Source organism: Hyperolius riggenbachi, chromosome 2, assembly GCF_040937935.1.
Source record: "Hyperolius riggenbachi isolate aHypRig1 chromosome 2, aHypRig1.pri, whole genome shotgun sequence".
NCBI lineage: Eukaryota > Metazoa > Chordata > Amphibia > Anura > Hyperoliidae > Hyperolius > Hyperolius riggenbachi.
The window spans coordinates 315,635,269-315,661,813 of NC_090647.1; the positions used below are offsets into that span (position 1 = coordinate 315,635,269).

At 38.8% G+C, this 26,545-nt stretch overlaps 1 protein-coding gene across 1 annotated transcript; it reads left to right on the top strand.

The window, feature by feature from the left end:
- The first annotated feature begins 694 nt into the window (after nt 1-694).
- On the top strand, nt 695-26,304 carry MATN1 (matrilin 1). The gene is made up of 8 exons (XM_068265456.1): nt 695-797; nt 7,299-7,645; nt 11,781-12,003; nt 12,083-12,208; nt 12,337-12,741; nt 16,060-16,212; nt 16,314-16,394; nt 24,929-26,304. Exons 1-8 carry the CDS (start codon nt 713-715, stop codon nt 24,979-24,981), a joined length of 1,473 nt encoding a protein of 490 aa, XP_068121557.1. The 5' UTR covers nt 695-712; the 3' UTR covers nt 24,982-26,304.
- Nucleotides 26,305-26,545: the final 241 nt, after the last annotated feature.

Consider the following 26,545-nt stretch of genomic DNA (forward strand, 5'->3'; position numbering starts at 1 on the left):
TTAACTCGTTATGTGCTGATTTATAGGTAGTGCTCAGAAATGATTTAGCTATATGGCTGGAGTGGTGCGGAGTGCCTTAGTGCATTGCAGCCCTGTGGCCATGACTTGCGGTGCACTGAGCTGGGGAAATGCCGTGTGCTCAAGCTGGAATTAGACCTGAACATGAACAGAGATCTTTATGTCTCCTCGGCAAGATACAGGGCTCTTTTTATAAAACGCACTGAAAGGCTCTCATTTAGGTGCTTTCACCTGATTAACCCATTAGCAGCAAAATAAGCAGCTGCAGCATTCAGGTAGTCCGTGCCATCATTCACATGTCAGGCTGGTAATCATCAGATTGCACAGCTGGTCCTCCAGGTGCCCTTACCAGTTCAGCTGCCCCATGAGTTTCAGCACTGGATAGCTCTGATATACATATAGGGCCATCTCTTATACATCTGTGGCTAGTATGTTTTTGATGTCCTAAAGGAGTCCCAAAGCATGTGAAAGAGTTAACTGGAATGTTTTGAAAACCAATATTATAAAACCATAAATGTACTTCCACTAATCGTCCTCCTCCTAATTCACCTCCCTCGAGTTTATCCCCACCCTCCCCACCCCTCTATGTCATTTAACTGGGAGGCACACCTGGAGGAGTTTAAGTTAGATACCTTCAACACAAAATACCCATTCCATCATCCTCACTTTTCTTTCTGACTCCCCTCTGGACATCATGAAGACCTGTCTACTCTCCACTCTTCTGCTCATCAGCTGCTGTACTTATGTTGCAGTTGGGGCCCCTCCAGTGCATCAAAAGGGTAAGTACCTGAGGTTTTTGAAAGTTCTCAGCAGAGTTTTCCAAATAGTGTATTTGCACAAAGTTTAGATATTTCAGAAGCTTCAGCATAGTAAGTTTAATAACATTTGTGATACAAATACTCTTGCAGGGGAACTCTGGACTTAATAGATACTTCTCAAGCTAAACCCTTTTTAAATGTGAGTGGGCGCTATACCACATCTAGACACTCTTAGAGTTACTCCTTCTTGTATTTTTACCTGAGGAAGCGGGCGTGAGACCCGCGAAACGCGTTGCAGATCTTTTGGAGTAAGAATTAAATCTAATTTATATATTACACATTACTGTGTCTTTTTGTGGGGAGGTAAGACCACCATTAACCCCATCAATTTTAAATATTTTTTAATTTATTTTATACTTCATTGTTGCCGCTGTTCCTCAAAGTGACCTTTTTAAATGTATTTGAACTTGTAATGCGGTATAATATTAAAATAAGCAGCAAACAAAAAAGTGGACTTACAAACTAGAGACAAAATGCTGATTGTTGGTTATTGCACTTTGCACATGGCTCTTTATCTCAAAGCTGGCTACACACCCAGCAATAGCCATCCATGTATCAATTACATGGATATTTAGTCATTTTATTCAAGTCTATCTGAAGTCATTTGCTTCCTCTATGATCAAGCTATAATGTTTAACCAGTTTCCAGGGGAAAACTGATATCCATCCTCAGGAGAAGCGGAAAATCTGCTTGTGTTGGCACTTAGTTCACTGGAAAAGCAGAGGTTTTGTACATTTGATATAAAGACAAATACCATTTATATCCCGCTTTTCTCCTAGTGGACTCATAGCGCCAAAGCTGCAGCCACTAGGGCAGTAGCAGTGTTAAGGTGGCCACACACGATACAATAAAATGATCTGATTTCACGGCAATTCGATAAAAACGATCGATCTCCCGAAAAAAACAAAAGCTTTTTTTCCATTCGACTGAAAAATCCGATCTGATTTTCCATTTTCTTCGATTTTTATCGATCCCGAATGCCAGATATTTTACTTCAATCTTTCTAAAGATTGTATGGTGTGTGTTAGATTGTCAATGTATTAATATACACACCCTAGCAATTTTGTCAGAGTTTCCAATCATTTTTATCATAACTGGGGAAAAATTGAACATGTGTGGTGGTACATTGGTCATATTTTTGAAATGTTACAATCAGTCAGAAAAATTGATTGCAATTCTTAAATTGAACAGATATTTAAAAAAATGTATGGTGTATGGCCACCTTTAGGGAGCTTTTCCCAAGGTCTGCTACTGAATAGATGCTGTCTTACTGAACAGGAAGAGGCAAGATTTGAACTCAGGTCTCCTGTGTCAGAGGCAGAGCCCTTATCCAGCACACTATCCAGTCACATAAGACAAAGCAAATAATAGCAGTGAATATGATCAGTTCAAATCACATTTCTGCTTAATATCTGATCAGATTGCTACTGCATCGATTGCTACTTTAAAGTAGGCATATTGACCAAGAAGTTGATCATGTGAATCGCCCACTATCTCTGTGTATGAGACCAAATTATGAGAAAAAGCTAAGGTGTGGTGTGAAAACAATGTAGTGTGCTTACACTTAAAAGGAACCTGAAGCAAGCGGTATATGGAGGCTTCCATACTTGTTTCCTTTTAAACAATACCAGTTGCCTGGCAGTACTGCTGATATGATATATTTTGCTACAGTAGTGTCTGAATCACACCTCTGAAAGACACATGCAGCTGAACTTTGGATGATTTTTGTCAGAAACACCTCATGTGCCTGTTTGTTCCTGGTCTATTGCTAAAAGTATTAAAAGCAGATGATCAGCAAGACATCCAGACTATCTATCACAACTATAGAGCACTTTACATGACCTGAGGAAGCGACTGTGTCGCGGAACGCGTTGTCAAGGTGCTAATCTTATCTAATAAATTATTTCTATTTATACCAGTGGTCTTCTACCTTTACTACAGGTAAGAGTATTCTCTACTTACCCGATCAAATTGTCATATATACTACCTAGTAATTAAGGAATCACATACATCCCTTGGGCGCCTCCTTCCCTTGTAATCTACTACTCGTGACCCTAGCAATTCTGCCAGGGGCTGCGCCTCTACATTTCCGTAGGACGCGTTTTTCTAGGAGCAGCGACCAATAAAGGCCGAGTGGAGACGGTCCTTCTCCACATGCACTAAAGGTGGTTGCTCTATTTTGGCAACCCACACTTGTGAGTATATTACCTATCGTTTATATCTTGACCATCTTGATTGACGATAATACACGATATTGGGCTCCTGGCGTCCCTGTGTTTTTTGTCGCCTTCTACTAGCAGCAAGACATCCAGGCAATCGGTATTGTTTAAAATTAAATAAATATGTCAGCCTCCGTATCCCTCTCACTCCAGGCTCCCTTTAAATGATGTTGAAATGTCCTGTAATGAGAGTCTGCTCAACAATGCAATATACTCATATTACTGAATTTGGCTCTGTTTTAAGTAACTGGCATAACACTATTTACATTCAGAAATGACTTTTCACCGGCACATACTGCATAATCAGTATTTGCTAAGGTGCAGATAACAGGGGTGATAGGAAGTATAGCAAGATGCGAAGATAATGTACAACCAGTGGTGGGAGAGGGAATCCTTTGTAAACAGTGGAAACATTTTAGAAGCACATTTTCTTCTGACAAGTCATTGTAGCTACTGTCTAGCACGGTTCTGACAATAACATTTTTAAGGTGTAGATCTCTGGAGCACAGTGGAGAAAGTTATTGTAATTTATTTCATTACACTTACCACTACCAGGCCATCAGTTAACAATAAAGAGAGGAGAGAAGTTAGTGTATAAAATGATGCCAAGCACTGTATGATCCTAACTGGCCACATTATGTTAGGTGCTAACCAATCCTCACTGTAAAACAAATATAGCATAGTATTGCTTCCAGGAGTTCGTCACAAGCATGGTCAAAGCTAGCATATCATAGGTTATAAAGTATTGCCAGTTTCTCCAAAGCTGCCCTAGGTGTTCTCTCAGCATCAGCCATTATGGTGATATCAAGTGTGTAAGAATAACTGCACTTTTGGTAGTACAGTACAGTACCCATGCATAGCGTAAAGACTAGCCCATACTGTATGTGTTGGTGCAGCCAGTGGTATGTACAGGCACAGTTAGAGTCTGCACAAATAATAAAGGATTTGGGATGTCTACAAAGTTGCTGCAAGTTAATGTTTCAGTACCAACCGTAATGCTTTGCATAGTGGCATGCAGCACAGAGAGAGCTTTATTGCACTGTTGGTAATACAGTTACTCAAACATTGAACAAATAGGCTTCACAATGACAATTTTATAAAAGAAATGTGTGCATTACCTACCTTAGAAGTAAAAAAAAAAAAAAAAAAAAAAAACTATCCTTAATAAATACACATGCACTTCAAGGGGCATTATGAAAAACAATGTGTTTCAATGTACAATAAAACCTATCATATTAGATTATTATTCAAACAGGTATATACCATGGACTATGCACTGCTGAGTGACCCTTCATAATATTATTACCTCAGAAGACCAAACATTTTATCAATATTATTTTTTCACTCATAAGGATTTTCACAATTCTTTTGTATTATTATTGTTATTATTATTATTATTATTCATAGTAGTGAGATTTCATAACAATAATGCAGTCCACTAAAACTAGTCACTTCAGTTTAATGCAACACAGGATTCACTATGCTTAGCTTGTTGTATACAGACAAGAGAAAATAGATGACAGTGTGAGAGAGAGAGAGAGAGAGAGATAGAGAGAGAGAGAGAGAGAAGAGAAGCTGTTATAAGTTCTGTCATTCCCTAAGGACCTCATATAATCACACTTTACATTTTCTTGCCCTTTGAAAGTGAGTATAATCGATAAAATGATATTGATTTGAAGCATTCACATACAGTTTTGTTGATGTCTGTCTGCTTATAGCACATCTTAGAAGTGGTGAATGTGAATTTTATTCAAACACTTTGCCTGTGTGGTTTAAAGGCTACAGTCTATACAAATATAGATGTAGGCTCATTGTATATCATGTATTAGCTATTAACAGATGATTCTTTTCAGAAACTTACTTTCATGTTGTCATATCATTTTTAATCATATTTACTTAGTAGAAATGTGTTTCATGTGGTGTAAATGCAGTAAAATGAGTACAGCAAAGTAACCAGAACTCAGGCAACCAGAAGTCTCAGCTAACCCGCATGCCTGAAACGGGGACAGTGCTTTGGGGGTTTTGCAGTGCAAAAAATACTTACCAAGCCTCCAGGCACTGTTTTTTACCCTCCCTGCAGCTTCCTTCAGCTTTCCGGCATCCATGCAAGGCTACCAGCGTGTCACATGATCCGATACAGGTCAGGTGACATGCCGGGAGTCGTACACAGAGGACGCAGGAAAGCCACTGGGAGTGACAGAAAGGGTAGAACACGGCGCTGGAAGCTCTGTAAGTATTTTCAGCTGCATTTGTGCTTTTACGGCCAGTTGTTCAAGCAACCGGCAAGTACATGTATCCGGCATCAAGCAATCCCCACCTGTGCTAGATACCGGAGACTTTGCTGTACTAACAAGCAGCTGACACCCAAATTTGATACACCACTTATTCTCTAACATAACCCTTTTAGGCAAAACTCTGGAGCTTGAAAAATGTCTGGCATCTTTGTGGTACCTAATATGGAGATCAGGTTACAAATACTGTACTATGAATTGGACTGCGTAGACTATGATGCAGCTTGCCAGTTGCCACTGCCTAACCTGACCTTTACTGCAGGGTAGAATAGCAAGTGTAGCCATGCATAAACCCACAAATGATACAATCTTCAGTGTACAATCTTAAGGTGGCCACTAACAATACACTTTGCCGAACGATCAATTATGAACGATTCTTCGCATGAATGATCGAAAATGATAGTTTGGGAACACGAATAGACAAAAATCTCCTAACCAATCCTATCAAATTAATAAAATCAATCCGATTTTCAATTTAATCCCGTCAATCTGGTTGGATTAGTTAGAAGATCTTTGTCCATTAGTGGTCCCAAATGATCATTTCCAATCGTTCATGCAAAGAATCGTTCATAATTGATCAATTGGCAAATTGTATCGTTAGTGCCCACCTTTACCAAATCAATGTAGTAGAAGGGTAAACTGAGTGAATATACTTAAAATGGTTATTTCAGGTTGGCCCGTCATATAACATAGAGTTGGTAGGATTGTATCATTAGTGGGCACCATTATGTATGTCCTAGATCAGTGAAAAGATAATCACAGGACTTTGTGTTTACAAATATTATCACTGTTCAGAAAGATTCCTCATGAAATGAATATTAGTTATATGATCATCACAGATTGCAATTACAATTCTTATATTCTATACTCCAGTTCTCAAACCTTCTAAATATGTTGCAGGTTGTAGTACAGCCAGCAAATAGTGAGAAAAAGCGGTCGCGCATCATTAAATAATTAACTTTTATGGTAAGAAGTAAAAACCATAAGCCAAGCAACAAGGGTCCCGAAGACAGCTGTCTACCCTCTTAGGCCTCTTGCACACTGCAAGTGATTCCGATTCAGATTCCGCTTTTTAATCAGTTTTTACATCCAATTCAGATTCCGATTTGCAGTTTGCTCCCCGTTTCCACTATCGCATGCGGATTCGCACAGTCATTACAAGTGGATGGGACTGTTTCCACTTGTGCGTTTCCCCTCACGTTTTTCTGTGCAGAAAAAATCTGCAGGGTAGGGCCCTCAGAATTCGCCTGCGTGTGGAATGCAGGCGAATCGCACGCAATGTATTTAATAGGGAAATCGCATGCGTTTTCCCCATGCGTTTTTTGCCGCGATTTCGCATGCGATTTCGCATAGGTAGTAATGTTAATTTACACAGGCAGTGACATGGTTAAATTCGCATACAGCCTTACCTATACGAAATCGCATGCGAAATCGCGGCAAAAAACGCATGCGGAATCGCACCCGCATGCGATTTGCCTGCGGTGATTCGCCGGCGATTCCGCAACGCTATAGTGGAAACGGGCCCTTACTGCCTGTACACTTACTCTACTGGCTGCGGTTTTGTTGCTTGACCTATGGATTTTACTTGCTGTTAATTTTAAACTAATGCACACAACAGCTTTTTCTCTCTGTATCCTAGCTGATACTGGAACTTGGTAAGGTGCACTGCGTTGTTGGTCATGGTGCTGTACATCAGTTTCTTCTCCCCAATGTATACAGATTATAGTACAGGATGACTGAGGCTCTGCCAGTGTGCTTGTCCCACAAACCTGCATTTCTTTTCTTAGTTATTTATAGTTTGACATGGCTTATCAATGTTAAACTATATCTTTATGATAGGCATTATAATTGTGTTTGCTGTAGATATAATGTATGTAAAATTGTAATTGTGCCTAAAAACTGAAGATCGCTCAGACAATATCCTGCCTGTTCTTTTCTTTCATTCAATGAAGATCCAAACTGCAGGACGCATCCCACTGACCTGGTATTCATCATAGACAGCTCTCGCAGTGTGCGACCTTCTGAATTTGAACAAGTCAAGGTCTTCCTGTCTCAAGTTATCGAGTCTCTGGATGTTGGTGCAAATGCCACAAGAGTTGGTGTCATCAATTACGCCAGTGCGGTCAAAAATGAATTCTCCCTCAAATCCCACAAAGTTAAGCCTGCCTTGCTTCAGGCAGTCAAAAAGATTGCACCGCTGTCTACTGGAACAATGACTGGCCTCGCTATTCAATATGCCATAAATCAGGCGTTCACTGAGTCTGAGGGGGCACGCCTCAGATCACCAGGCATCAGGAAGGTGAGAAGTGCACATGTTCATTTACCCTTTTCCTTTTCACAAACAGATCATTAGGGCCTCTGTATGGCTGATATTGTGGTAAAACCCCTCCCACAATGTGATGTCAGGACCACGGTCCTGACAGTTTTCTGTCTGTGAACCTCATTGCATTGTGAAAAATAGCAACTGTTTGCAGCTGGGTCTAACTGCAAAAAAGCAAGCAGCATCTCCTTCCACTGACATTACCTGCCAGCAGTAAAAATGTCACCATGTGGTAAATGTCAGAATGTTAATCAAGAAAATGAAAGATTTTACAATAGAAAAACACTGACTAAATCATTTATACATAATTATTGTAAAAATGAAGCAGTTTTTTATGAAATTATTTTCAATGGAGTTCCTCTTTAAGCAAATCTGAAGTTAAAAAAAAAAAAAAAAGAATACACAGTAGAGGGAAAATGTTCAAGAGGTTTCCCCAATCTCCATCAAGCCCTCCACTGCTTGCTGGGACCCTCTTCTTTTTCATGGCCATGTACACTTCCTTGTACAGCCCCACTGCTCAGGTGCCAGGATGGTCGCGCCTGCATAGTGGCATGAAGCTGCTCATGCACAGAGTAAAATGCCATGTAAAAGCGGCTCAGTGCTACTGTAAGGTACTTTTCCTGAGCTAATCAGGAAGTAAAGTGCGGTGCTGTAGAGAAGAACAGAGCTCTGTCGCATGGAATGCAAGATGTGAGTCTGCCTTCCCTGCCCAGCTGCTGCTTTAATTTCTAGAGGGGGGAGCACCCTAGAGGAGTGAGGTGGGGCAGTTGGGCCCCCTTCTTGCAGCTGTGTGTGCCCACTGCTATCCCTCCATCACCCTGGGGCACCTATACCTGGATATCTATACTGGGGCACCTATACCTGGCTACCTATACGGGAGGCACCTATAACTGGCTACCTATACTGAGGGCACTTATACCTGGCTGAGTGGCTATCTATACTGGGGGCACCTATATCTGATTATCTATACTGGCACCACCTATACCTGGATATATATACTGGGGCACCTATACCTGGCTATCTATACTGGGTGCACCTATACATGGTTATCTATACTGGAACCACCTATACCTGGCTATCTATACTGCGGGCACCTATACCTGGCTACATATAGTGGGGGCATCTATACCAGGCTGCCAATACAGGAGGCACCTATACAGGCTATCTATACTAGGGGCACCTATACCAGACTACCTATACCGGGGGAACCTATTCCAGGCTACCTATACTGGGGGCACCTATACCTGGCTACCTATACTGTACATTTTTCTTTTTAACATCCTGCCTGGCCTGCTTTTCCAATTTCTATTTTGTTTTGGTTTTGTTTTGTTTTGTTTTTGTTTTTTTTGAGGGGGTGCTCATCTACAGTTTTGCAGGGGTGGGGGCAGTGATTTCTAATTACACCCCTGGTATCCTGTTTTTACTGTAGTGATAACAGCTTCTAAAAGAACAGAAACAAGGTTTTGTTCACTTTGTTCACCTTGGACTTAGCTTCTTATTATTATTTAACAGCAAAGCATAAAAAAGCATAAAAAGTTTGTTTGGATGTAAAACTATGCATAAACTATGTATGTATTTATGGCGCCCACTTGTGTCTGTATTTCAACTGAAAAGCACCATGGAAGATAATGAAGCTAAATAAAGAAAAATAAAAATAAAATATCAATACCTTGCCAGTCAAAGCAGCAGGTAGACTTCTACATATTAAACAAACATTAGTATTGTTTTCCTGATTTAAAAAAAAAAGTTATTTTTCAAACACATCTAGTTTAACTGCTAAACCTAATAGAAAATAAATAAATAAATGGTGCAAAGGTAAAATAAAGTAAAATAAAATAAAAACAAATAAACATCCTATAGTTACATGAAATGCAATTTTCCCAGTATGTAATATAAGATAGATTCACCAATGTACTTGCATTGCATTATGAAACAACCACTCATTCTTGATGGTCAGCTTAAGTGTTTATGAGATCTATGAAAGAATTTACTGATATGAATTGGCTAAAAGCACCAATGACTTATTAGTGCAGACGTCACAAATTTGTAGTGTGTTACATGATTGTGATGTCTACGGTGTTGAGTATCAATTTGACATTTACACATATCAGAAACAAGTAATGTCATGTCCTGTACACTTCTTTGTGTTTCATTGTCAGTGATGTTTCCCTAGCTCGAAAACATCCAGTTTAAGGAATGCAACTTAGATAAGGTTTACAGAGAGAGCTGTCAGAGGTGCTATCAGCTGAAAGTGAACAGGGATAGGAATGGGCCTCCTTTCAGGTGTAGATTAACTGGGTTTGGAAACACACAAACCTTTGTGGAGGAATAGCTGTCTAAAAATTGTATACTTTTATTTGACTTGACTTTGAATTCCTTTTTTTTTTTTTTTTAAACGTTCAGGGTAAAGTCTTTTACTGCATTTGGTTGAACGTAAATCCTTTTGATGGACAATTTTAAGTGACCGAATGGGCCTAAGATTAAGGAAGTTACTGTCAAATCTATCTTTATATAAACATTTAGGGGCCAATTTACAGTAAAAGCCTACACCATAGCTATTCAGTTTGTCTTGCCTCTGATGCCAGTACATGTCAAAGTCCATGTATCTCCAATAAAAATTATTCTGCACCTCTCATTTTAACAACTGACCTTTTGATTTAGCCAGTCAATGATGTGTGTGTGTGTGTGTGTGGCTAGATAGATAGATAGATAGATAGATAGATAGATAGATAGATAGATAGATAGATAGATAGATAGATAGATAGATAGACCATGAACAAGGCATAAGCTGTGCATTTGACATTAGAATATGTCTATTCTGTGACTACACCATTGAATAGTAAATTAAATTATAACCACTACCATTTGATTCTTATTTAATAATGTATTAATTATTTACTATTCAAATTCAATTTTGCATCAATTTGTCTTGCTTGGTATTTTGCATATGCCAAAAAGCAATAAGTCAGAACAGAGACAGTAACTAGCCTTTTCCTAATGCATATGGAGCGATTGTAGTCACAATAATCACAACATACACTCCCTCATAGCTACCTCTAGGGTGGCACTGACTGAATATTCGGTGCTCTGTATTTCTAAAAGTGAGATATCAAAAGTAATCAAAACTTCTGACTGGCCACTAGAGAAGAAAAAAATGGGACGGACACAAGGGAGAGGCTGAAGTGTAAGTGATGCTTTGGTCTGCATCCTGCATCCTTTATTTCAGCCTGCCAGCTCCGATTGCGGCTGGCAGGCTGATGACAGATCCCCGCTCTGTTGAAGTGCAGGGAAAGTGCACGCAAGTGCGCGTTCCCTGCTAATCCTGCCCGCCCTCCCGCCCGCCAGAAACCCACTAGGAGCGATTTCTAATCGCTAGTAATTTGAAAAAGCTCTTGCTAATGCAATGCTATGGGGGATTTTTATAAAATCACATCACTCAAGTGGGATCACAACCATAGCATTACATTAGCAAGAGCTTTCAAATCACAAAGCGCTCAGAAAATCACTCCTAGTTGGTTTCTGGCCTTAGGCGGTCCCCTAATCAGTGTTAGGTGGTTGGGAGCTGGTTAAAGGTTAATCACTTCCACATTAACTGCAATGCATTTTAATTTAGCAAAAAATGAAAATACATTTGGGAGAACCTGTTTATTTTCAGTGGTAAAAAAAATGTTGGTTTACTCATCCACATTCTTTAGTAGTTTCTGAATCAATCACCTGCAGCAAACATTTAACTTATTTAGACAAAATTAGGCAAAGTGGAATCATAGCTACATAGTTATTTGGGTTTGACCATCAAGATCAACCAGAAAGTATGGTACAAGCAATACTCATTCAGAGTCAGTGACTCACTTCAAATGAAAGTCAAAAAGAGAAGTCTAATAATACCCAGACAGCTAGCACTGTTCAAAAAGGTTAAATAAATATATATATATATATATATATATATATATATATATATATATATATATATATATATATATATATATATATACACTGTATATATATTCCCACATTTCTGAAAAATATATCACATTTTTGGTGTATCACAAATCTTCATGATGTGTTCTATGTGTTGGTGTACTCACTGTATTTTGGTTATTTCCTTGGGTTTTAGGTAGCCATAGTAGTAACAGATGGCCGACCTCAAGACGGCATAAAAGATGTTTCTGCTAGAGCACGGGAGAGCGGACTAGAGCTGTTTGCCATAGGAGTAGGCCGTGTTGATATGGCTACCCTTCGTCAGATTGCCAGTGAGCCTCTGGATGAACATGTAGACTATGTAGAAAGTTACAGTGTTATCGAGAAGCTCAGCAAAAAATTCCAGGAGGCATTATGTGGTAAGTTAGCTGATATTGTATTATATCTTTATTCAGTCATTTTATATGAAACAGTAAATCTGTATCTACTTTTGTTCAGAAACGATTGACCTCTGCACTACTGGTGATCATGACTGTCAACAGATCTGTGTAAGCACACCAGGATCTTACACATGTGCCTGCAGAGATGGATTCACATTAAATGATGATGGCAAGACATGTAATGGTAAGAGACTAGGGGAAAGAAAAAATCTTGATTGTTTTTTTTTTAAAGTATATTTTGTTTTGTGCTTTAAATCTCTTAAAGATTCCATTACATAATCTAATGCTAACATTTTTGCTATTTCTGTTTAGCTTGTGGGGCATCGGCTATAGATCTTGCATTTCTGATCGATGGTTCTAAGAGTGTGCGCCCGGAAAACTTTGAACTGGTCAAGAATTTTATAAACCAGGTTGTGGAGTCCCTGGATATTGGACAAAATAAGGCACATGTAGGAGTAGTTCAGTACTCCAGTTCTGTAAGACAGGAATTCCCCTTGGGAAGATTTAACAGCAAGAAAGACATTAAATCTGCAGTAAAGAAGATGTCTTACATGGAGAAAGGCACTATGACTGGTCAAGCCATTAAGTACCTGATTGACAATACCTTTACCATTTCAAATGGAGGAAGACCAGGTGTATCCAAAGTTGGCATTGTATTTACAGATGGCCGTTCCCAGGACTACATTAATGATGTTGCTCTGAAAGCCAAAGAATTAGGTAAGCAGATGTGTATGAATTCTATTGCTGCTGCCACCTTTGCATCTCAGTTATGTGTTCCTCTAGCTTAATTTTTCAGTGCAAGTTTCTGACATTATTATGGCCCATATGCAATTAACTCTTTCTCCTGAGTTTTCGCCTAGGAAATACTTTTCTATCCTTTCTTTAAAATAGATTTTCAGCCATTTGCCATTGAAAAAGTACCAAAAAGTAGGTTAAAATGTACTATTAAAAGTGTTTTGAGTATTTTCTTGATTGCTGATGGTTTAAAATGCATTTAAGTTGAGAAAATATCACCCAGGAGAAAAAGTTAATTTTATATGGGTCTCTGAGTCGCCTAGGGCACAAAGGTAGACAAATCTTGAAGAAAAATAGAATTATTCTGTATGTGGATGATCACTTAAATTGTCATTTAAGACTGGAAGAGTTACAAAAAGGATAGCAAACAGCAAAAGTCAGTTTCACATACCTGGGTGAAAGGCTAATGGCGCCCATACACGATACAATAAAACCGTTCGATTTTCCCGTTTATTCAATCTAAATGATCAAATCAAATGAAAGTTGAAAATTTTTTTGCGATCAAGAAATTCGAACGATTATTCCAATTTTTCGAGAAAGATATGATCAGACATGCTGGAAAAATCTTTATATTCGATCTAACAGAAGAATCAAATTAAATTATCTAATCGAAAAAAAAAAAGAAAAATTGTACCACATATGGGCACCTTAAGGTTGATGGAAGGCATCCTTTCATGTATCTCCTGCTTCTAAGACCAGTAGTTTTCAAAAATGAGAATTATGATAATGTGGCAGATGTTCAAGAACAAGAGTGTAGTCAACCAGTTCAAAATCAGGCTCAAAAAGGGGCAGGAAAATAGGCAAGTGGAAGCAGGCATCAACCGCAAGCATAATCAAGGCATTAAAACAGGAGGAATACCAAGCCGTGTCACCAGTAACTAGTCAGGACCATAAACCAGTGGTCACTATGATCCTAGAAGAAAAACAAAGTGACAGCCACAGATCAATAACACACCAGTAATCATAATAATGAGTATTAAACTGGATACAGGAATATATTTGGCATGCTATCTGAAGACAGCAATAGCTTTAGTGATACTTATAGCTCAGATTCAGTTTTATAACTAACATGGACAAGATAATGAAGACATATCACACTAGACCAACATTCAGAAGAAGGAAGACCAATACCAGATGTCACAGAAACACTGAAACCAGAAAAAATCTGTCTGGTTGCTTAGCAACAGACCCAATAGTTCTTACATAGGCCATGTCATGTTTTAAGATATCAAGGTGAGTAGGTATATATATAAATATATACAGGGGTCTACTCCTGGGAAAAGAAGTGAGTGGACTCACTTGGAAAACCACTGCGCGCCCCAAAAATGGGCGTGGTCAAGCATAACATGGGCGTGGTCAAGCATAGTGTGGGCGTGGTTATGGGTTGGGGCCAAATATACATGACCTTAGCAGTGATGTAAAAGGTCTGCCGAGGAAGTTTGAGCTCTGCCGTAGTGTATCCCCCAAAAATAGATGTAATCTGACAGCATTTCACCAAAAAGACACATAATCTGGTAGAAGTTCCTCCAAAATACAGATAATATGGAAGTGGTTCCCCCAAAATAGACAATGTGGCAGCAGCAGTTCCCCCAACATACACATAATTTGGAAGCAGTTCCCCAAAATACGCGAAACCTGGCAGCGGATCACCCAAAATCCACGTAACACCCAAAAGACATATAATCTGGCAGTAGTGGTCCCCCAAACATACACAATCTGGCAGCAGTTCCCCAAAATACACGTAATCTGGCAGCAGCCGTTCCCCTAACATACACATAATCTGGCAGCTGTTCCCCAAAATACATAACAGCGGTTCCACAAAAATGCAGATAATCTGACAGCAGTTCCTCCAAAATAGGTACCCCCAGCATAGGTAGCCGGGTCTATAGGTGTCCCCAGTATAAGTAGCCATGAGTATAGTAGTCCCCAGTATATGTAGCCAGAGGTATAGTTGCCTAGTATATGTAGCCAGGGGTATATGTGCCCAGTATATGTAGCCAGGGGTTTATGTCCCCAGTATATGTCCCAGTATATGTAGCCAGGGGTATATGTGCCCAGTATATGTAGCCAGGGGTATATGTGCCACGTATATATAGCCAGGGGTATATGTGCCCAGTATATGTAGCTAGAGGAATATGTGCCCAGTATATGTAGCCAGGGGTATATGTGCCCAATATATATAGCCAGGGGTATATGTCCCCAGTATATGTAGGCAGGTGTATATGTGCCCAGTATATGTAGCTAGAGGTATATGTGCCCAGTATATATAGCCAGGGGTATATGTGACCAGTATATATAGCCAGGGGTATATGTGCCCAGTATATACAGTATAGCCAGGGGTATATGTGCCCAGTATATATAGGCAGGGGTATATGTGCCCAGTATATATAGCCAGTGGGATATGTGCCCAGTATATATAGCCAGTGGGATATGTGCCCAGTATATATAGGCAGAGGTATATGTGCCCAGTATATGTAGCCAGTGGGATATGTCCCCAGTATATGTAGGCAGGGGTATATGTGCCCAGTATATGTAGCCAGTGGGATATGTGCCCAGTATATATAGGCAGGGGTATATGTGCCCAGTATATATAGCCAGTGGGATATGTGCCCAGTATATATAGCCACTGGGATATGTGTCCAGTATATATAGGCAGAGGTATATGTGCCCAGTATATGTAGCCAGAGGGATATGTCCCTATATATATATATATATATATATATATATATATATATATATATATATATATTAAAGCTACCTGCTGGCCTATGTTTTTCGTTCAGAGCTGCATTTTCCATGTTTGTACTGCTAACAACTGTTAATATGGCCTATGGCCAACATAAACTCAATGGCCCATAGGCAAATAACTTTTTCGGCCAACATAAACTCAATGGCTCATAGACAATTAACTTTTTCTCCTGAGTTTTCTCCCAAGAGATATTTTTTTCAACTTCTCTTTGAAATAAGTTTTCAGCGCTCTGCAATAAAAAAAATACCAAAAAATGGGTGAAAAAGTATTAATAAAATTATTTTGATTATTTTCTTGCTTTTTGGTGGTTCAAAAGCCATTTTATTGACAAGTTATGAAAATATCTACTAGGGGAAGATGGAGAAAAAGTGAATTGCATATGGGCCATTGACTCTGAAGATTATATGGTTTCTCTAGTATACCTCTATCTAAAGCCACTCTCGGGCAATAAGTCATACGGTAGCTAAATAGTGTCCATTAATGCTGTGCAGGTTACAAGATGTATGCTGTCGGTGTGGGCAATGCAGTGGAGGATGAGCTCAGGATGATCGCCTCGGAACCTGTCAATGAACACTATTTCTACTCAGCAGACTTCAAAGCCATGAAAGAAATTGGCAAGAAACTTCAAATGAAAATTTGTGTGGGTAAGTCAAAAAATTCAGTAGGAAAAAATACATGCTCTAGAATCCACTGGTAATAATGAGCACTTGCCTTAATAACCAATTACTTTTTTATGAATGAGCAGAAGAGAACCCCTGTGAATGTGAAGCCATTGTGAAATTCCAGACCAAGGTGGAGGAACTCATCCAGTCATTAACAAGAAAAAATATCCTTTTCATATTGTGACAAGTATGAATTCTCTGCAGGGAGGAACGGGGTTTGCGATGCTTCACATAGAGTGTGAAGAGACATATCATAAGCCCTGATCATCTTTCTACACATATACTTGCTACAAACAAGGCAGACGATTCTGGCTTTAACAGCTATAGCCATGTTGCTGCCCGGCACTTACGGTGAAAGCACAGCAGGGGAACAGAGTAATCAGCAGCTTCTACATATAGAATGGCAGTGTGATTTTTAGGCTTTCTTTTAACAAGTAAATTATGGAACTTTTTAATCAGCATTGCAGGCAAAGACAAAGATAAGTGAACTATCGCTCACAAGTTCACACACTGTGAGGGTATCAGGCAAATTGGGTGCATGTGGCTTCTGGACAAATTGGGTGCTGCCTGTCATAGACTTGAAAATTTCAACAAGCCGGTGCCAAATGGGAAAATCAAGCATCGTTTTTTGCAAGTTTTGTTTTTCTGTTTTTACGCCATCGAAGCTGGTGACAAAAAAAATTGAGGGTTTTTTTGGGTGCCATATGATCATAGTTTTTTGTTTGTTTTTCACATTTTTTATTGTGCTGGGGGCAGTTAGGGTTAGGCACCAGGAAGAGGGTTTGTGTAGGGGGTGTGGCTAGGGTTAGGCACCTCGAGGGGGGTCTTAGGGTTAGGCAGCACTAGGGGGGTTAGGGTTAGGCATTGGTAGTGGAGGGTTCTGTGTGAAACTAGGGTTAGGTTTAGCTATAGTAAAACATGGGTAACAATTACTGATATTTTACTAATTAAAATTAACACTTTAAATAGTAGAACATTTGTAAATTTACCTATATTCTACTATCAGCACTGCTCCGGTGCCTGATTTTCCATGGCGGCCGAAATTCACATATGCTACTGTACATTTAAATAGTGAGCTTATAACCCATGCACTACTTATAACATAAGTTCCATTGCTAAAATTGCACTGCAGGAGTCTGTGTCTCCACCGCTCATACAAAAGCTTCTACACCATATTGAAACAGCGATGGTAGTTGGGATAATCTAGGTTATTTCATGGACAGTTCTCACAATTTGGATTCAGAATCCAGTATGCGATTCAAATATACATTAATAAAATATCATCTTAAGCTAAGTTGAGACTTGGATGTTAAATCGAACTGTTAAAAAAAGGCAAACAAGTATGATAAATCCACACAAGCTGCAGTTTTACTTACATCTTTATGCTTTACTGTACTAAACAGCCAGCAGGGAGAGATAAGGCAAGTAATGCAGTCCGTTTTCTTACTTTTTTGGTGCTTAGATTTTTTTTTATATTATTATTATTATTTTTTTTTGGTTACAGGTTAGGTTTCTGGTTATTACTCATGCTTTTCTCTACTGAGTGTGGTAATCATCCTGTAACACAGACAGTGTAGGCAGTGCATTAAAGCATTGTGGCTGCTTTATTAATATACCTGAAACATGAGCCAGACATGCAAATTTTCAGTAGAGGTTAGAACAACTAGTACATATCTTAACAATGTGAAGCTGTGGCAAAGCTCTATAGTTCAGGAAAATAGTCCAGCAAAATGGATAAATGAAAAAAGGAATCTCTTTGTTGTAAAAAAAAATCTGAATAAGACATCACAGACATCACCTGAAAATAAACCCTAGCTGAACTTTCAAGCATGCTCGAAATATAAGCCCTAAACCGAAAGTAAACTCTAGTGGCAGTTACTGTAGGGAAAAGTATGGCAACTTGTATTACTGTACTGTATCCTGCGCTCTGCTGTGTCTTCCCTGCCCCCCATGTCCTCCTGATGTCCCCTGTGTTTTCAGCTGTCCCCAGGTCTATCCTCTTTGCCATGTGTCCTCCGATGTCTTCCAACTCCATGCCTGTGTCCCCAGCGCAGCTTCGGGCAACTTCTGTTTCTATTGGAGCCAATAGTCTTGTGGGCGGGACCATGGCTCCATCATTGGGCCAATCACTGCACTCGCTACTACTCAGCGAGTGCAGTGATTTGCCCAATAACAGAGCCATGGTCCTGCCTGCAAGACTATTGGCTTCAATATGGTACAAGCTCCAGTACAGTACAGTACAATGCATAGGAGGGAGAGGCAGCCAGCACCGGCGGGGACACAGCAGTGCTGATCAGGCACTGTCCTGTCATCACAGCATACAGGAAGGTTATAAGCTGTGTGCAGAGATGAGAGGGCAGGTGCCTGATCAGTATATGGTGTTCATAGAAATATAAGACAGCCCTAAAAATAAGCCCTAGCACATCTTTTGGAACCAAAATGAATATAAGACACTGTCCTATTTTTGGGGAAACACAATACTTACCTCAGCAGTGGTAAGCCTCTGGATGGTCCAGAGGATTCTTAGACCTTGCTTCAGCGTGTTGCATCGGATTCTCTGGCCGTGCTCTCAGCCTTAGCATCTATATCAAGCGCATCTATACTGGCTATGTGCAAGTAAGGTCCGCGGATGTCCAGCGCTCATGCACTGAGAAAAAAAGCCACGCACGGCCAGTTTTATTCTACTGGGCGTGCGTGATATGGATTCTCACGCCCAGTACAGATGCACTCGTTCACAGCCAGGAGCATGGTCAAGAGAAAACAATTCATCTTGTGCTGAGGCAGATAGGTAAAGAGGGTCCCTATGATGGATTGATGGGCTTAAAGGACCTCTGTCGCGAAAATCGTAAAATTTAAAATACATGTAAACACATACAAATGAGAAATACGTTACTTCCTGAGAAAATGAGCCATAAATTACTTTTCTCCTATGTTGCTGTCACTTACAGTAAGTAGTAGAAATCTGATATTACCGACAGATTTTGGGCTAGTCCATCTCTTCATGGGGGATTCTCTGGGTTTTCTTTATTTTTTAAAAGCCCTTAGTGAATGGCAGTTGCTCCGTCCAACTTCCAAAAAAGTGTGCAGAGAGCAGGGAGGCTGTCCAGCATCTTTGTATAAATCTTTTTCAGGGAATGTCTTTATAAAGAATAAAGGTCATACTGAGAATCCCCCATGAAGAGATGGACTAACCCAAAACCTGTTGGTAATGTCAGATTTCTACCACCTTCTGGAAGTGACAGCAACATAGGAGAAAAGTAATGTATGGCTCATTTTACTCTGGAAGAAATGTACTTCTTATTTGTATGTGTTTTTAAATTCTAAGATTTTTGCAACAGTTTCTCTTTAACCCATTCGCGTTCCGTCGTTTTCACTTGAGAAATGTTCACCTCCCATTCATTAGCCTATAACTTTATCACTACTTATCACAATGAACTGATCTATATCTTGTTTTTTCCGCCACCAATTAGGCTTTCTTTGGGGGGTACATTTTGCTAAGAGCCACTTTACTGTAAATGCATTTTAACAGGAAGAATAAGAAAAAAACGGAAAAAATCATTATTTCTCAGTTTTCAGCCATTATAGTTTTAAAATAATACATGCCTCCATAATTAAAACTCACGTATTGTATTTGCCCATATGTCCCGGTTATTACACCGTTAAAATTATGTCCCTATCACAATGTATGGCGACAATATTTTATTTGGAAATAAAGGTGCATTTTTTCCATTTTGCATCTATCACTATTTACAAGTTTAAAATAAAAAAAAATATAGAAATATTTCATCTTTACATTGATATTTAAAAAGTTTAGACCCTTAGGTAAATATTTACATGTTTGTTTTTTTTATTGTAATGTTTTTTTTTTTTATATTAACCACTTTGTCCTCCTTGACGTATAAAAACGTCAAGGAGGGCAGGCGCGCTCCCGCGGCCGATCGCGCGCGTGCACGCGCACTCCCGGCCGCGGAGTCGGTAGCCACGGAATCAATTTATCGGGCTATGGAGCCCGATCATTGATTCCTCTCCCCCGCTGAAAAAGCGACAGCTTCTCTCGGAAGCTTCGCTCTTTCTGAAGCTGTGTCTCTCTATGCGTACATTGTACGCTTAGAGTGACGTCATGTAAAAAAAATCGAGATTGCCATCTTGTGGCCAAAAAGTAAAACTACAAGTAAATTCCCAAAAACATTACAATACACCAATATTTCCCCAAATAAAACACTTTTATATCCCACCCTCCCAAAAATGCCCACATAAAATGTTTAATAAAAAAAAAACAAAAAAAACATTACTATAAAAAAAAAACATAAATATTTACCTAAGAGTCTAAACTTTTTAAATATCTATGTAAAGATAAAATATTTCTCTCTATTTTTTTTTCATAAGCTTGTAAATAGTGATGTATGCAAAACGGAAAAAATGCTCTTTTATTTCCAAATAAAATATTGTCGCGATACATTGTGATAGGGACATAATTTAAATGGTAAAATAACCGTGACAAATGGGCAATAACAATACGTGGGTTTTAATTATGGAGGCATGTATTATTTTAAAACTATAATGGCCGAAAACTGACAAATAATGAATTTTTTCATTTTTTTCTTATTCTTCCTGTTAAAATGCATTTACAGTAAAGTGGCTCTTAGCAAAATGTACCCCCCAAAGAAAGCCTAATTGGTGGCGGAAAAAACAAGATATAGATCAGTTCATTGTGATAAGTAGTGATAGAGTTATAGGCTAATGAATGGGAGGTGAACATTGCTCGGATGCATAAGCTGAAAACGACTGAGATGTTAAGTGGTTAAACATTTTATTTGGGTATTTTTGGGAGGGTGGGATGTAAAGTATAGTTTTATAATGTAATTGTGTGTTGTTTTTAATTTTTTTTAATTTTAGTTGTAGTTTTACTTTTTGGCCACAAGATGGCGGCCATGCGTTTGTTTACATGACGTCACTCTAAGCGTAACACACACTTAGAGTGACGCATCGGGGAGGGAACGGCCAGAAAAAGCACAGCTTCCGAGAGAAGCTGTCGCTTTTTCAGCGGGGGAGAGGAATCAGTGATCGGGCACCATAGCCCGATACATTGATTCCGTGGCTACCGAATCCGCGGTCGGGAGTGCGCGTGCACGCGCGCGATCGGCCGCGGGAGCGCACGGTAGCGCGCATGGTTCCTGGACGAAGTTTCTACGTTCAAGAACCAAAATAGGTTAAGGAGTGTCCAGAAAGCCTTTGGACCATCCAGAGGTTTCCCACTACCAGGTAAGCATGTAATTTTTTAGGAGACTTGAGGTGTATTTTTAGGCAAATTGTAAGCAACTTGGAAATAGTGCAGCCAGATGCACTTGCGCAGTTAGTGCTGATACCGAGCATTACTCAAACTACGTGATACATATTAAGTAGTTTGTGTAATTTGTGTTATACACACAATGCGTTTGTCACTTGTGTAGCGTAATGCACAGTATACAGTACAAAAAACATAAGCATTGTGTGTATAATGTAAGTTACACCAACTACACAATGTGGATTACATAGTCTACATTACTCCTGGTAAAATCTACATGCTCAGACAGCACAATTTCCCCATTTTTTTGTGTGAAAACACCCCAATGTATTTGAAATAGTGATTTATAAGTATAATAAACATTTAATGGATGTCTGTAGGAACATATTCAGGTATTTAGTGTTGGTTGGAAGACTATAATACAGCATATAGTTTATAGACTGACAGGCAGTAAATACCTAAAGAAGTAAGCATAGGGACTTACAAAATAATTGTTTTGTGCCAATTTATTGCTATTCATATTCATTATCTGTTAGGCCACTATAAAGACATATGTATCTTCTTGCATTCCCTTATTACATTTTGATACTGTACCTATTTTATTACTTTGGGAGCCTTCCATTCATTTCTGCCTGCATGTTTCTAGCTGTGATTGTAACAATGTTTTTCAGCATAACCATTTATCAAGGATCCGATGTACCTACCGGTATTTAATTTTTGTATTTTAATATCTTTTTCTATCTCCATTCTGCATTTCCACAACACTTCATATGTTACACTCAAGCACATCAGCAGCACTGGTAAGTGATACTGACACTAAATGAAAGGACAAGGCCTTCCTCAAGAGGCAATATAGATTGCTTGATTTCTATAAACACATACAAGAAGCGGTTCAAAATATGACAAGGTAAATTAGCCAAACAGGTGTCCCTGAGATATTGTAGCAGACTTTGATTTCAGTAGGCCAGGAGCTACATTCACCAGCTGTTCACAGACTCTCTGGCTACTCTCCTGTGCTTTGATGTGGGGGCGTAGCATAACTAGGAATCCCTAGTTGCATCGCTGGTTACTCAGCATCACAAAATGCAGAGAACAAGAAAGTGCCAATTATAATGCAATCAACACCTTTCCTTTGAATGTACTGAATATAGAGATGGCAATGCTTTGGGGAACTCACGGAGAAGCATGTGATCAGTTTGATCAGCTGATAGATTTTTAAGGTTCTGATTTGCTAGTCATGGTCATGTGTTAAACCAGGAAGTCATCACAGCAAATCTGAGCCTTACAAATCTATTAACTGATCAAACTGATCACATGCTTCTCCATGAGTTCTCCTAAGCACTGCCATCTCTGGTACAGAAAATTTCTCAGAGAAATGCTGAGGAGTGCAACAACAAAATCAAAAGTCATTCTCTCAGTTCTTCATGAATATGTATTTTTCTGTTTGCAAAAGAAATCCCACTTCTCTAAGAAATGTTCTCTAGTCTCAAGAGCATACGCCTTTTGATTACTTTAATGTGTAATCCTCCATTTCTGGACTACTGGGAAAATAGGACATATTTTTTAATATTATGGTACTGGCATATTAGACAAATTATGTCAAATTCCAGTTTCCATACCCCCCCCCCCCCCCCCCCCGCAGGAAACCCATTCAAATATTTACTGAGCAGATGGGAAGAATGTTCAAAGCACATCTGTAATTTAAAAAAACATAAAACTTTGAAAAATCATGTTTGGAAATATATGCCAGTATATTTTGAAGCTGGAATTAAACTGAAATTCCACCTTTATTTAAAAAAAATTCTATGGCTTAAGTCAGTGCTACATAAGCCATTTTGTAACTGAATACTTTGTCAAATATATGTTTTCCCATTGCTTTTTGCAACCAGCCATGACTGTCTAGAATTTCCACTGAAACCAAGGGCTAAACTGAGTAAACCAAAAATGTTTTCTCTTTCCCTGATGTATGTAGTTTCAGGACACTGGGGCCGTCTGCTTGTAATCTGTATGCGATAGTATCCAGCCATAACAATTGTGGCATCAAATAAAAACAAGATCTTAAATTCTTCGGCTTTATAAGTTATGCTTACCGGTAAATTGCGTTACTGAATCTGGATGTGCCCATATAATTATTAAAAGCTTAGTAGCAAATAAGAACATTTTCTCTTGCTGCCTCAGTACAAATGTATGGGTTACAAAAGGTCTTGATAATAATATTTCAGTTCTTACCTTAGCTTTATCTGCAGAGATAGCTGCAGCCTAGCCAAAGGATTGCTAACATACAACAATAAGTTTATTGGTTCAGTCTGCTTGGGAATTGTTGCAGATGATTATTCCAGACTTGCTGCAATGCTTGCTGCTCTGTGCAGTTAACACTTTCACACGGAAGGGGAGACACTGAGACAGTCTGCACTTTAGACAACACCCATTGCGCAGTGAAATCACTACCTAGAGCCGTTTTTAAATGGGCCTAGGTAGACTAGTTAGACCATAATTACTCTAAAAGGGCAGTACAAGGTATATACTAACAACGCGTCTGTTTGAAAAGGGCGCCTGGAAAAAAGGGCTCCTGGTGTAGCCCATATATACCAAATTCAGCTACAAAAAGGGCACCTGGTGTAGCCCATATATGCCGACTTCGGCTACAAAGGGCGCCTAGTGTAGCCCATATTTGCCAAATTCGGCTACAAAGGGCACCTGGTGTAGCCAAAAAAGCAAGTTTTAGTTATAAAAAGCATGCTGTTATAGGCAAAAATTTGTTGGGCTATAAAAAGGCTCTAGATATAGCTAAGGGAGGTGTTAGGCAGACTCCAGGTAAATCTACACTCTATTTATCCAGTAAAGCATTGTCCTAATAGAATTATGAATGCTATTTTGGAGTAGGGATTATGGGTATACATGGAAGCTTTGATGCTATAGCCATGACACAGATATATATTGCCCAGATACAGTATGTGCAGCTGATGTATGTCAGTGTTCTTCTTTATTTGGGACTTGTAGAAGGTTGCCAAGACTGAACAGTGTCTCTTATTACAATGCTGATGTCGTTATGTGATTCTAGTAGAGGCATCTTCTGATTTAGTTCTCACTTTCAGAAAGTGCAAAGGTACTGTGTCCATAAATTGCTACTCAATAAAAACTGGAAAAGATCACAATAAAATTTCACAAATAGCATTACAATGTATATAGTTATTATAGAAGAGATAATTTCTTTTCTTTAGCTAAAGTAAGTTTCACTATATGAACTGTTCTTTACTGCAGGACATCTCAAGGATATGCGAGTCATTATTGCTGAAATCCTAAGATTGCTGCTCTCCTGCCAATGTTATTTGTGGTCATGGTTAACTGAACTTGCCATTATGTAACTAACTAATTGTGCACTATACAGCTAAGTTTCCTTAACTCCTGCCTCACTCGAAGCTGTTTCCAAGAGGCTCACCGCCCTGGAGAATAAAATCACTGTGTGAGGAACTCCTGACTTCCTGTAACAGCCAGGATCCACCCCATGTCTCCGCACCCAATTAAAGACCAAAGATCAACACCCAACTCGAGCCTGTGCAAAGAGAGACTGAACCCCTGAATGTTTCCCTAGATAAAGCAACATTGCAGGTTGTTGGGAAGATATAAGAATTTTACCATCTCCATCGCCAAAATGAGGTCCCTGTCGGACATGAACATCCAAGTCCTGTGAAAAAGAAAAAAAGAAAAAAAATGTAGTATACACAATACACTAGAAACCACCAGCTCTCAATGAGTGTAAAAATATGAACTGTCTCACTCCTTCCCCATATATATATATATATATATATATATATATATATATATATATATATATATATATATATATATACTATGAAGATAAAGCTGAAGGGACCAGCAAAACTGAAGTTTTTTTGTGCAATATAAATGTATTACAAGCTTATTGCTGTTCTTTTTCTCCCCAAAAAATAGGACCAACAATTCACCTACGATATAGCTGCATCTCGATAGAAATGACATAGTTTTGCTGTCTTCTTTCATAGAGGAAAATGACATACCTGCCTATATATCTATGTACATAGATATATACATCTATTTATATATGAGAAGTATTTATATAAGTGTATGTCTTGGAATGCTAAGATCACATGTTTAAACAAATCTAAGTGATACATTACTCTGCGTTTGTATATATCATTACAGGCAATTTATTATATTGTTTCACACACAGCTACAGACTATCCCCAACCAAACAGGCCCCGTACTAATGTGCATAATAGTGGCCTGTATGTCGCTCTCTGTATGAGTAAAGCAACGAGATCACATGTTTTATGTGCAAAACATGCACAGAAAACTGGAAAATTAAATATTTTAATACACTGTTATTTGTATTCATCTAACTGAAGTGATCTGTAAGCAGAAACATGATAGATTGCACATCATTTGTGATTTTGGCCTGGATGCATTTGACAGTTTTGATGAGTTTTCTCACTCACCTTTATCTTTTTCTTGCCTTAAATATACATTTTCAGCACCAATGAAGTAAAACAAAAAATACCAAGAGAAAAGACATATAAACGTTAGCTAGTAAAGACTTAATTTTAAGTACTTTTTGGCTGGCAATCTGCTTATACTTTCTAGATAAAAATAAGAAAAACTTATGGGAAATCTTTATTGCATCCAGGACATCACTGATTACTCTTAGGTGATGAAACCATTTTGGATTCATATTTTGAGATATTGATATACACATATATATGTGTGTGTATTTGTGAGTATATTTTGTACTGTGTCAGAAGAATATTTGCTTCCCCCCTACTTAAAAAGTTAATATATAAAATGTACATAAAATATAAATATTTCAATGTTTCATTTTGTAAACGTCCTTTTCCATATCCTTTGTGAATTCTACTTTCTGCTTGTCAATTTAAGTTAATTTAAATGTTAAACTTGTTCACTGCCAAAATAAAATAACAGAAAACCAAGTGTGAGTCATTTGATGATGTTGTCTGGTATTGCACTTCACTTAAGTGTAACCACATAGGTGTAACG

Coding starts and splice junctions, on each gene's coding strand:
- MATN1 (XM_068265456.1), top strand. CDS start 713: ATGAAGACCTGTCTACTCTCCACTCTTCTGCTCATCAGCTGCTGTACT. Junction 798..7,298: donor CCCTCCAGTGCATCAAAAGG/GTAAGTACCTGA, acceptor CATTCAATGAAG/ATCCAAACTGCAGGACGCAT. Junction 12,209..12,336: donor TGATGGCAAGACATGTAATG/GTAAGAGACTAG, acceptor ATTTCTGTTTAG/CTTGTGGGGCATCGGCTATA.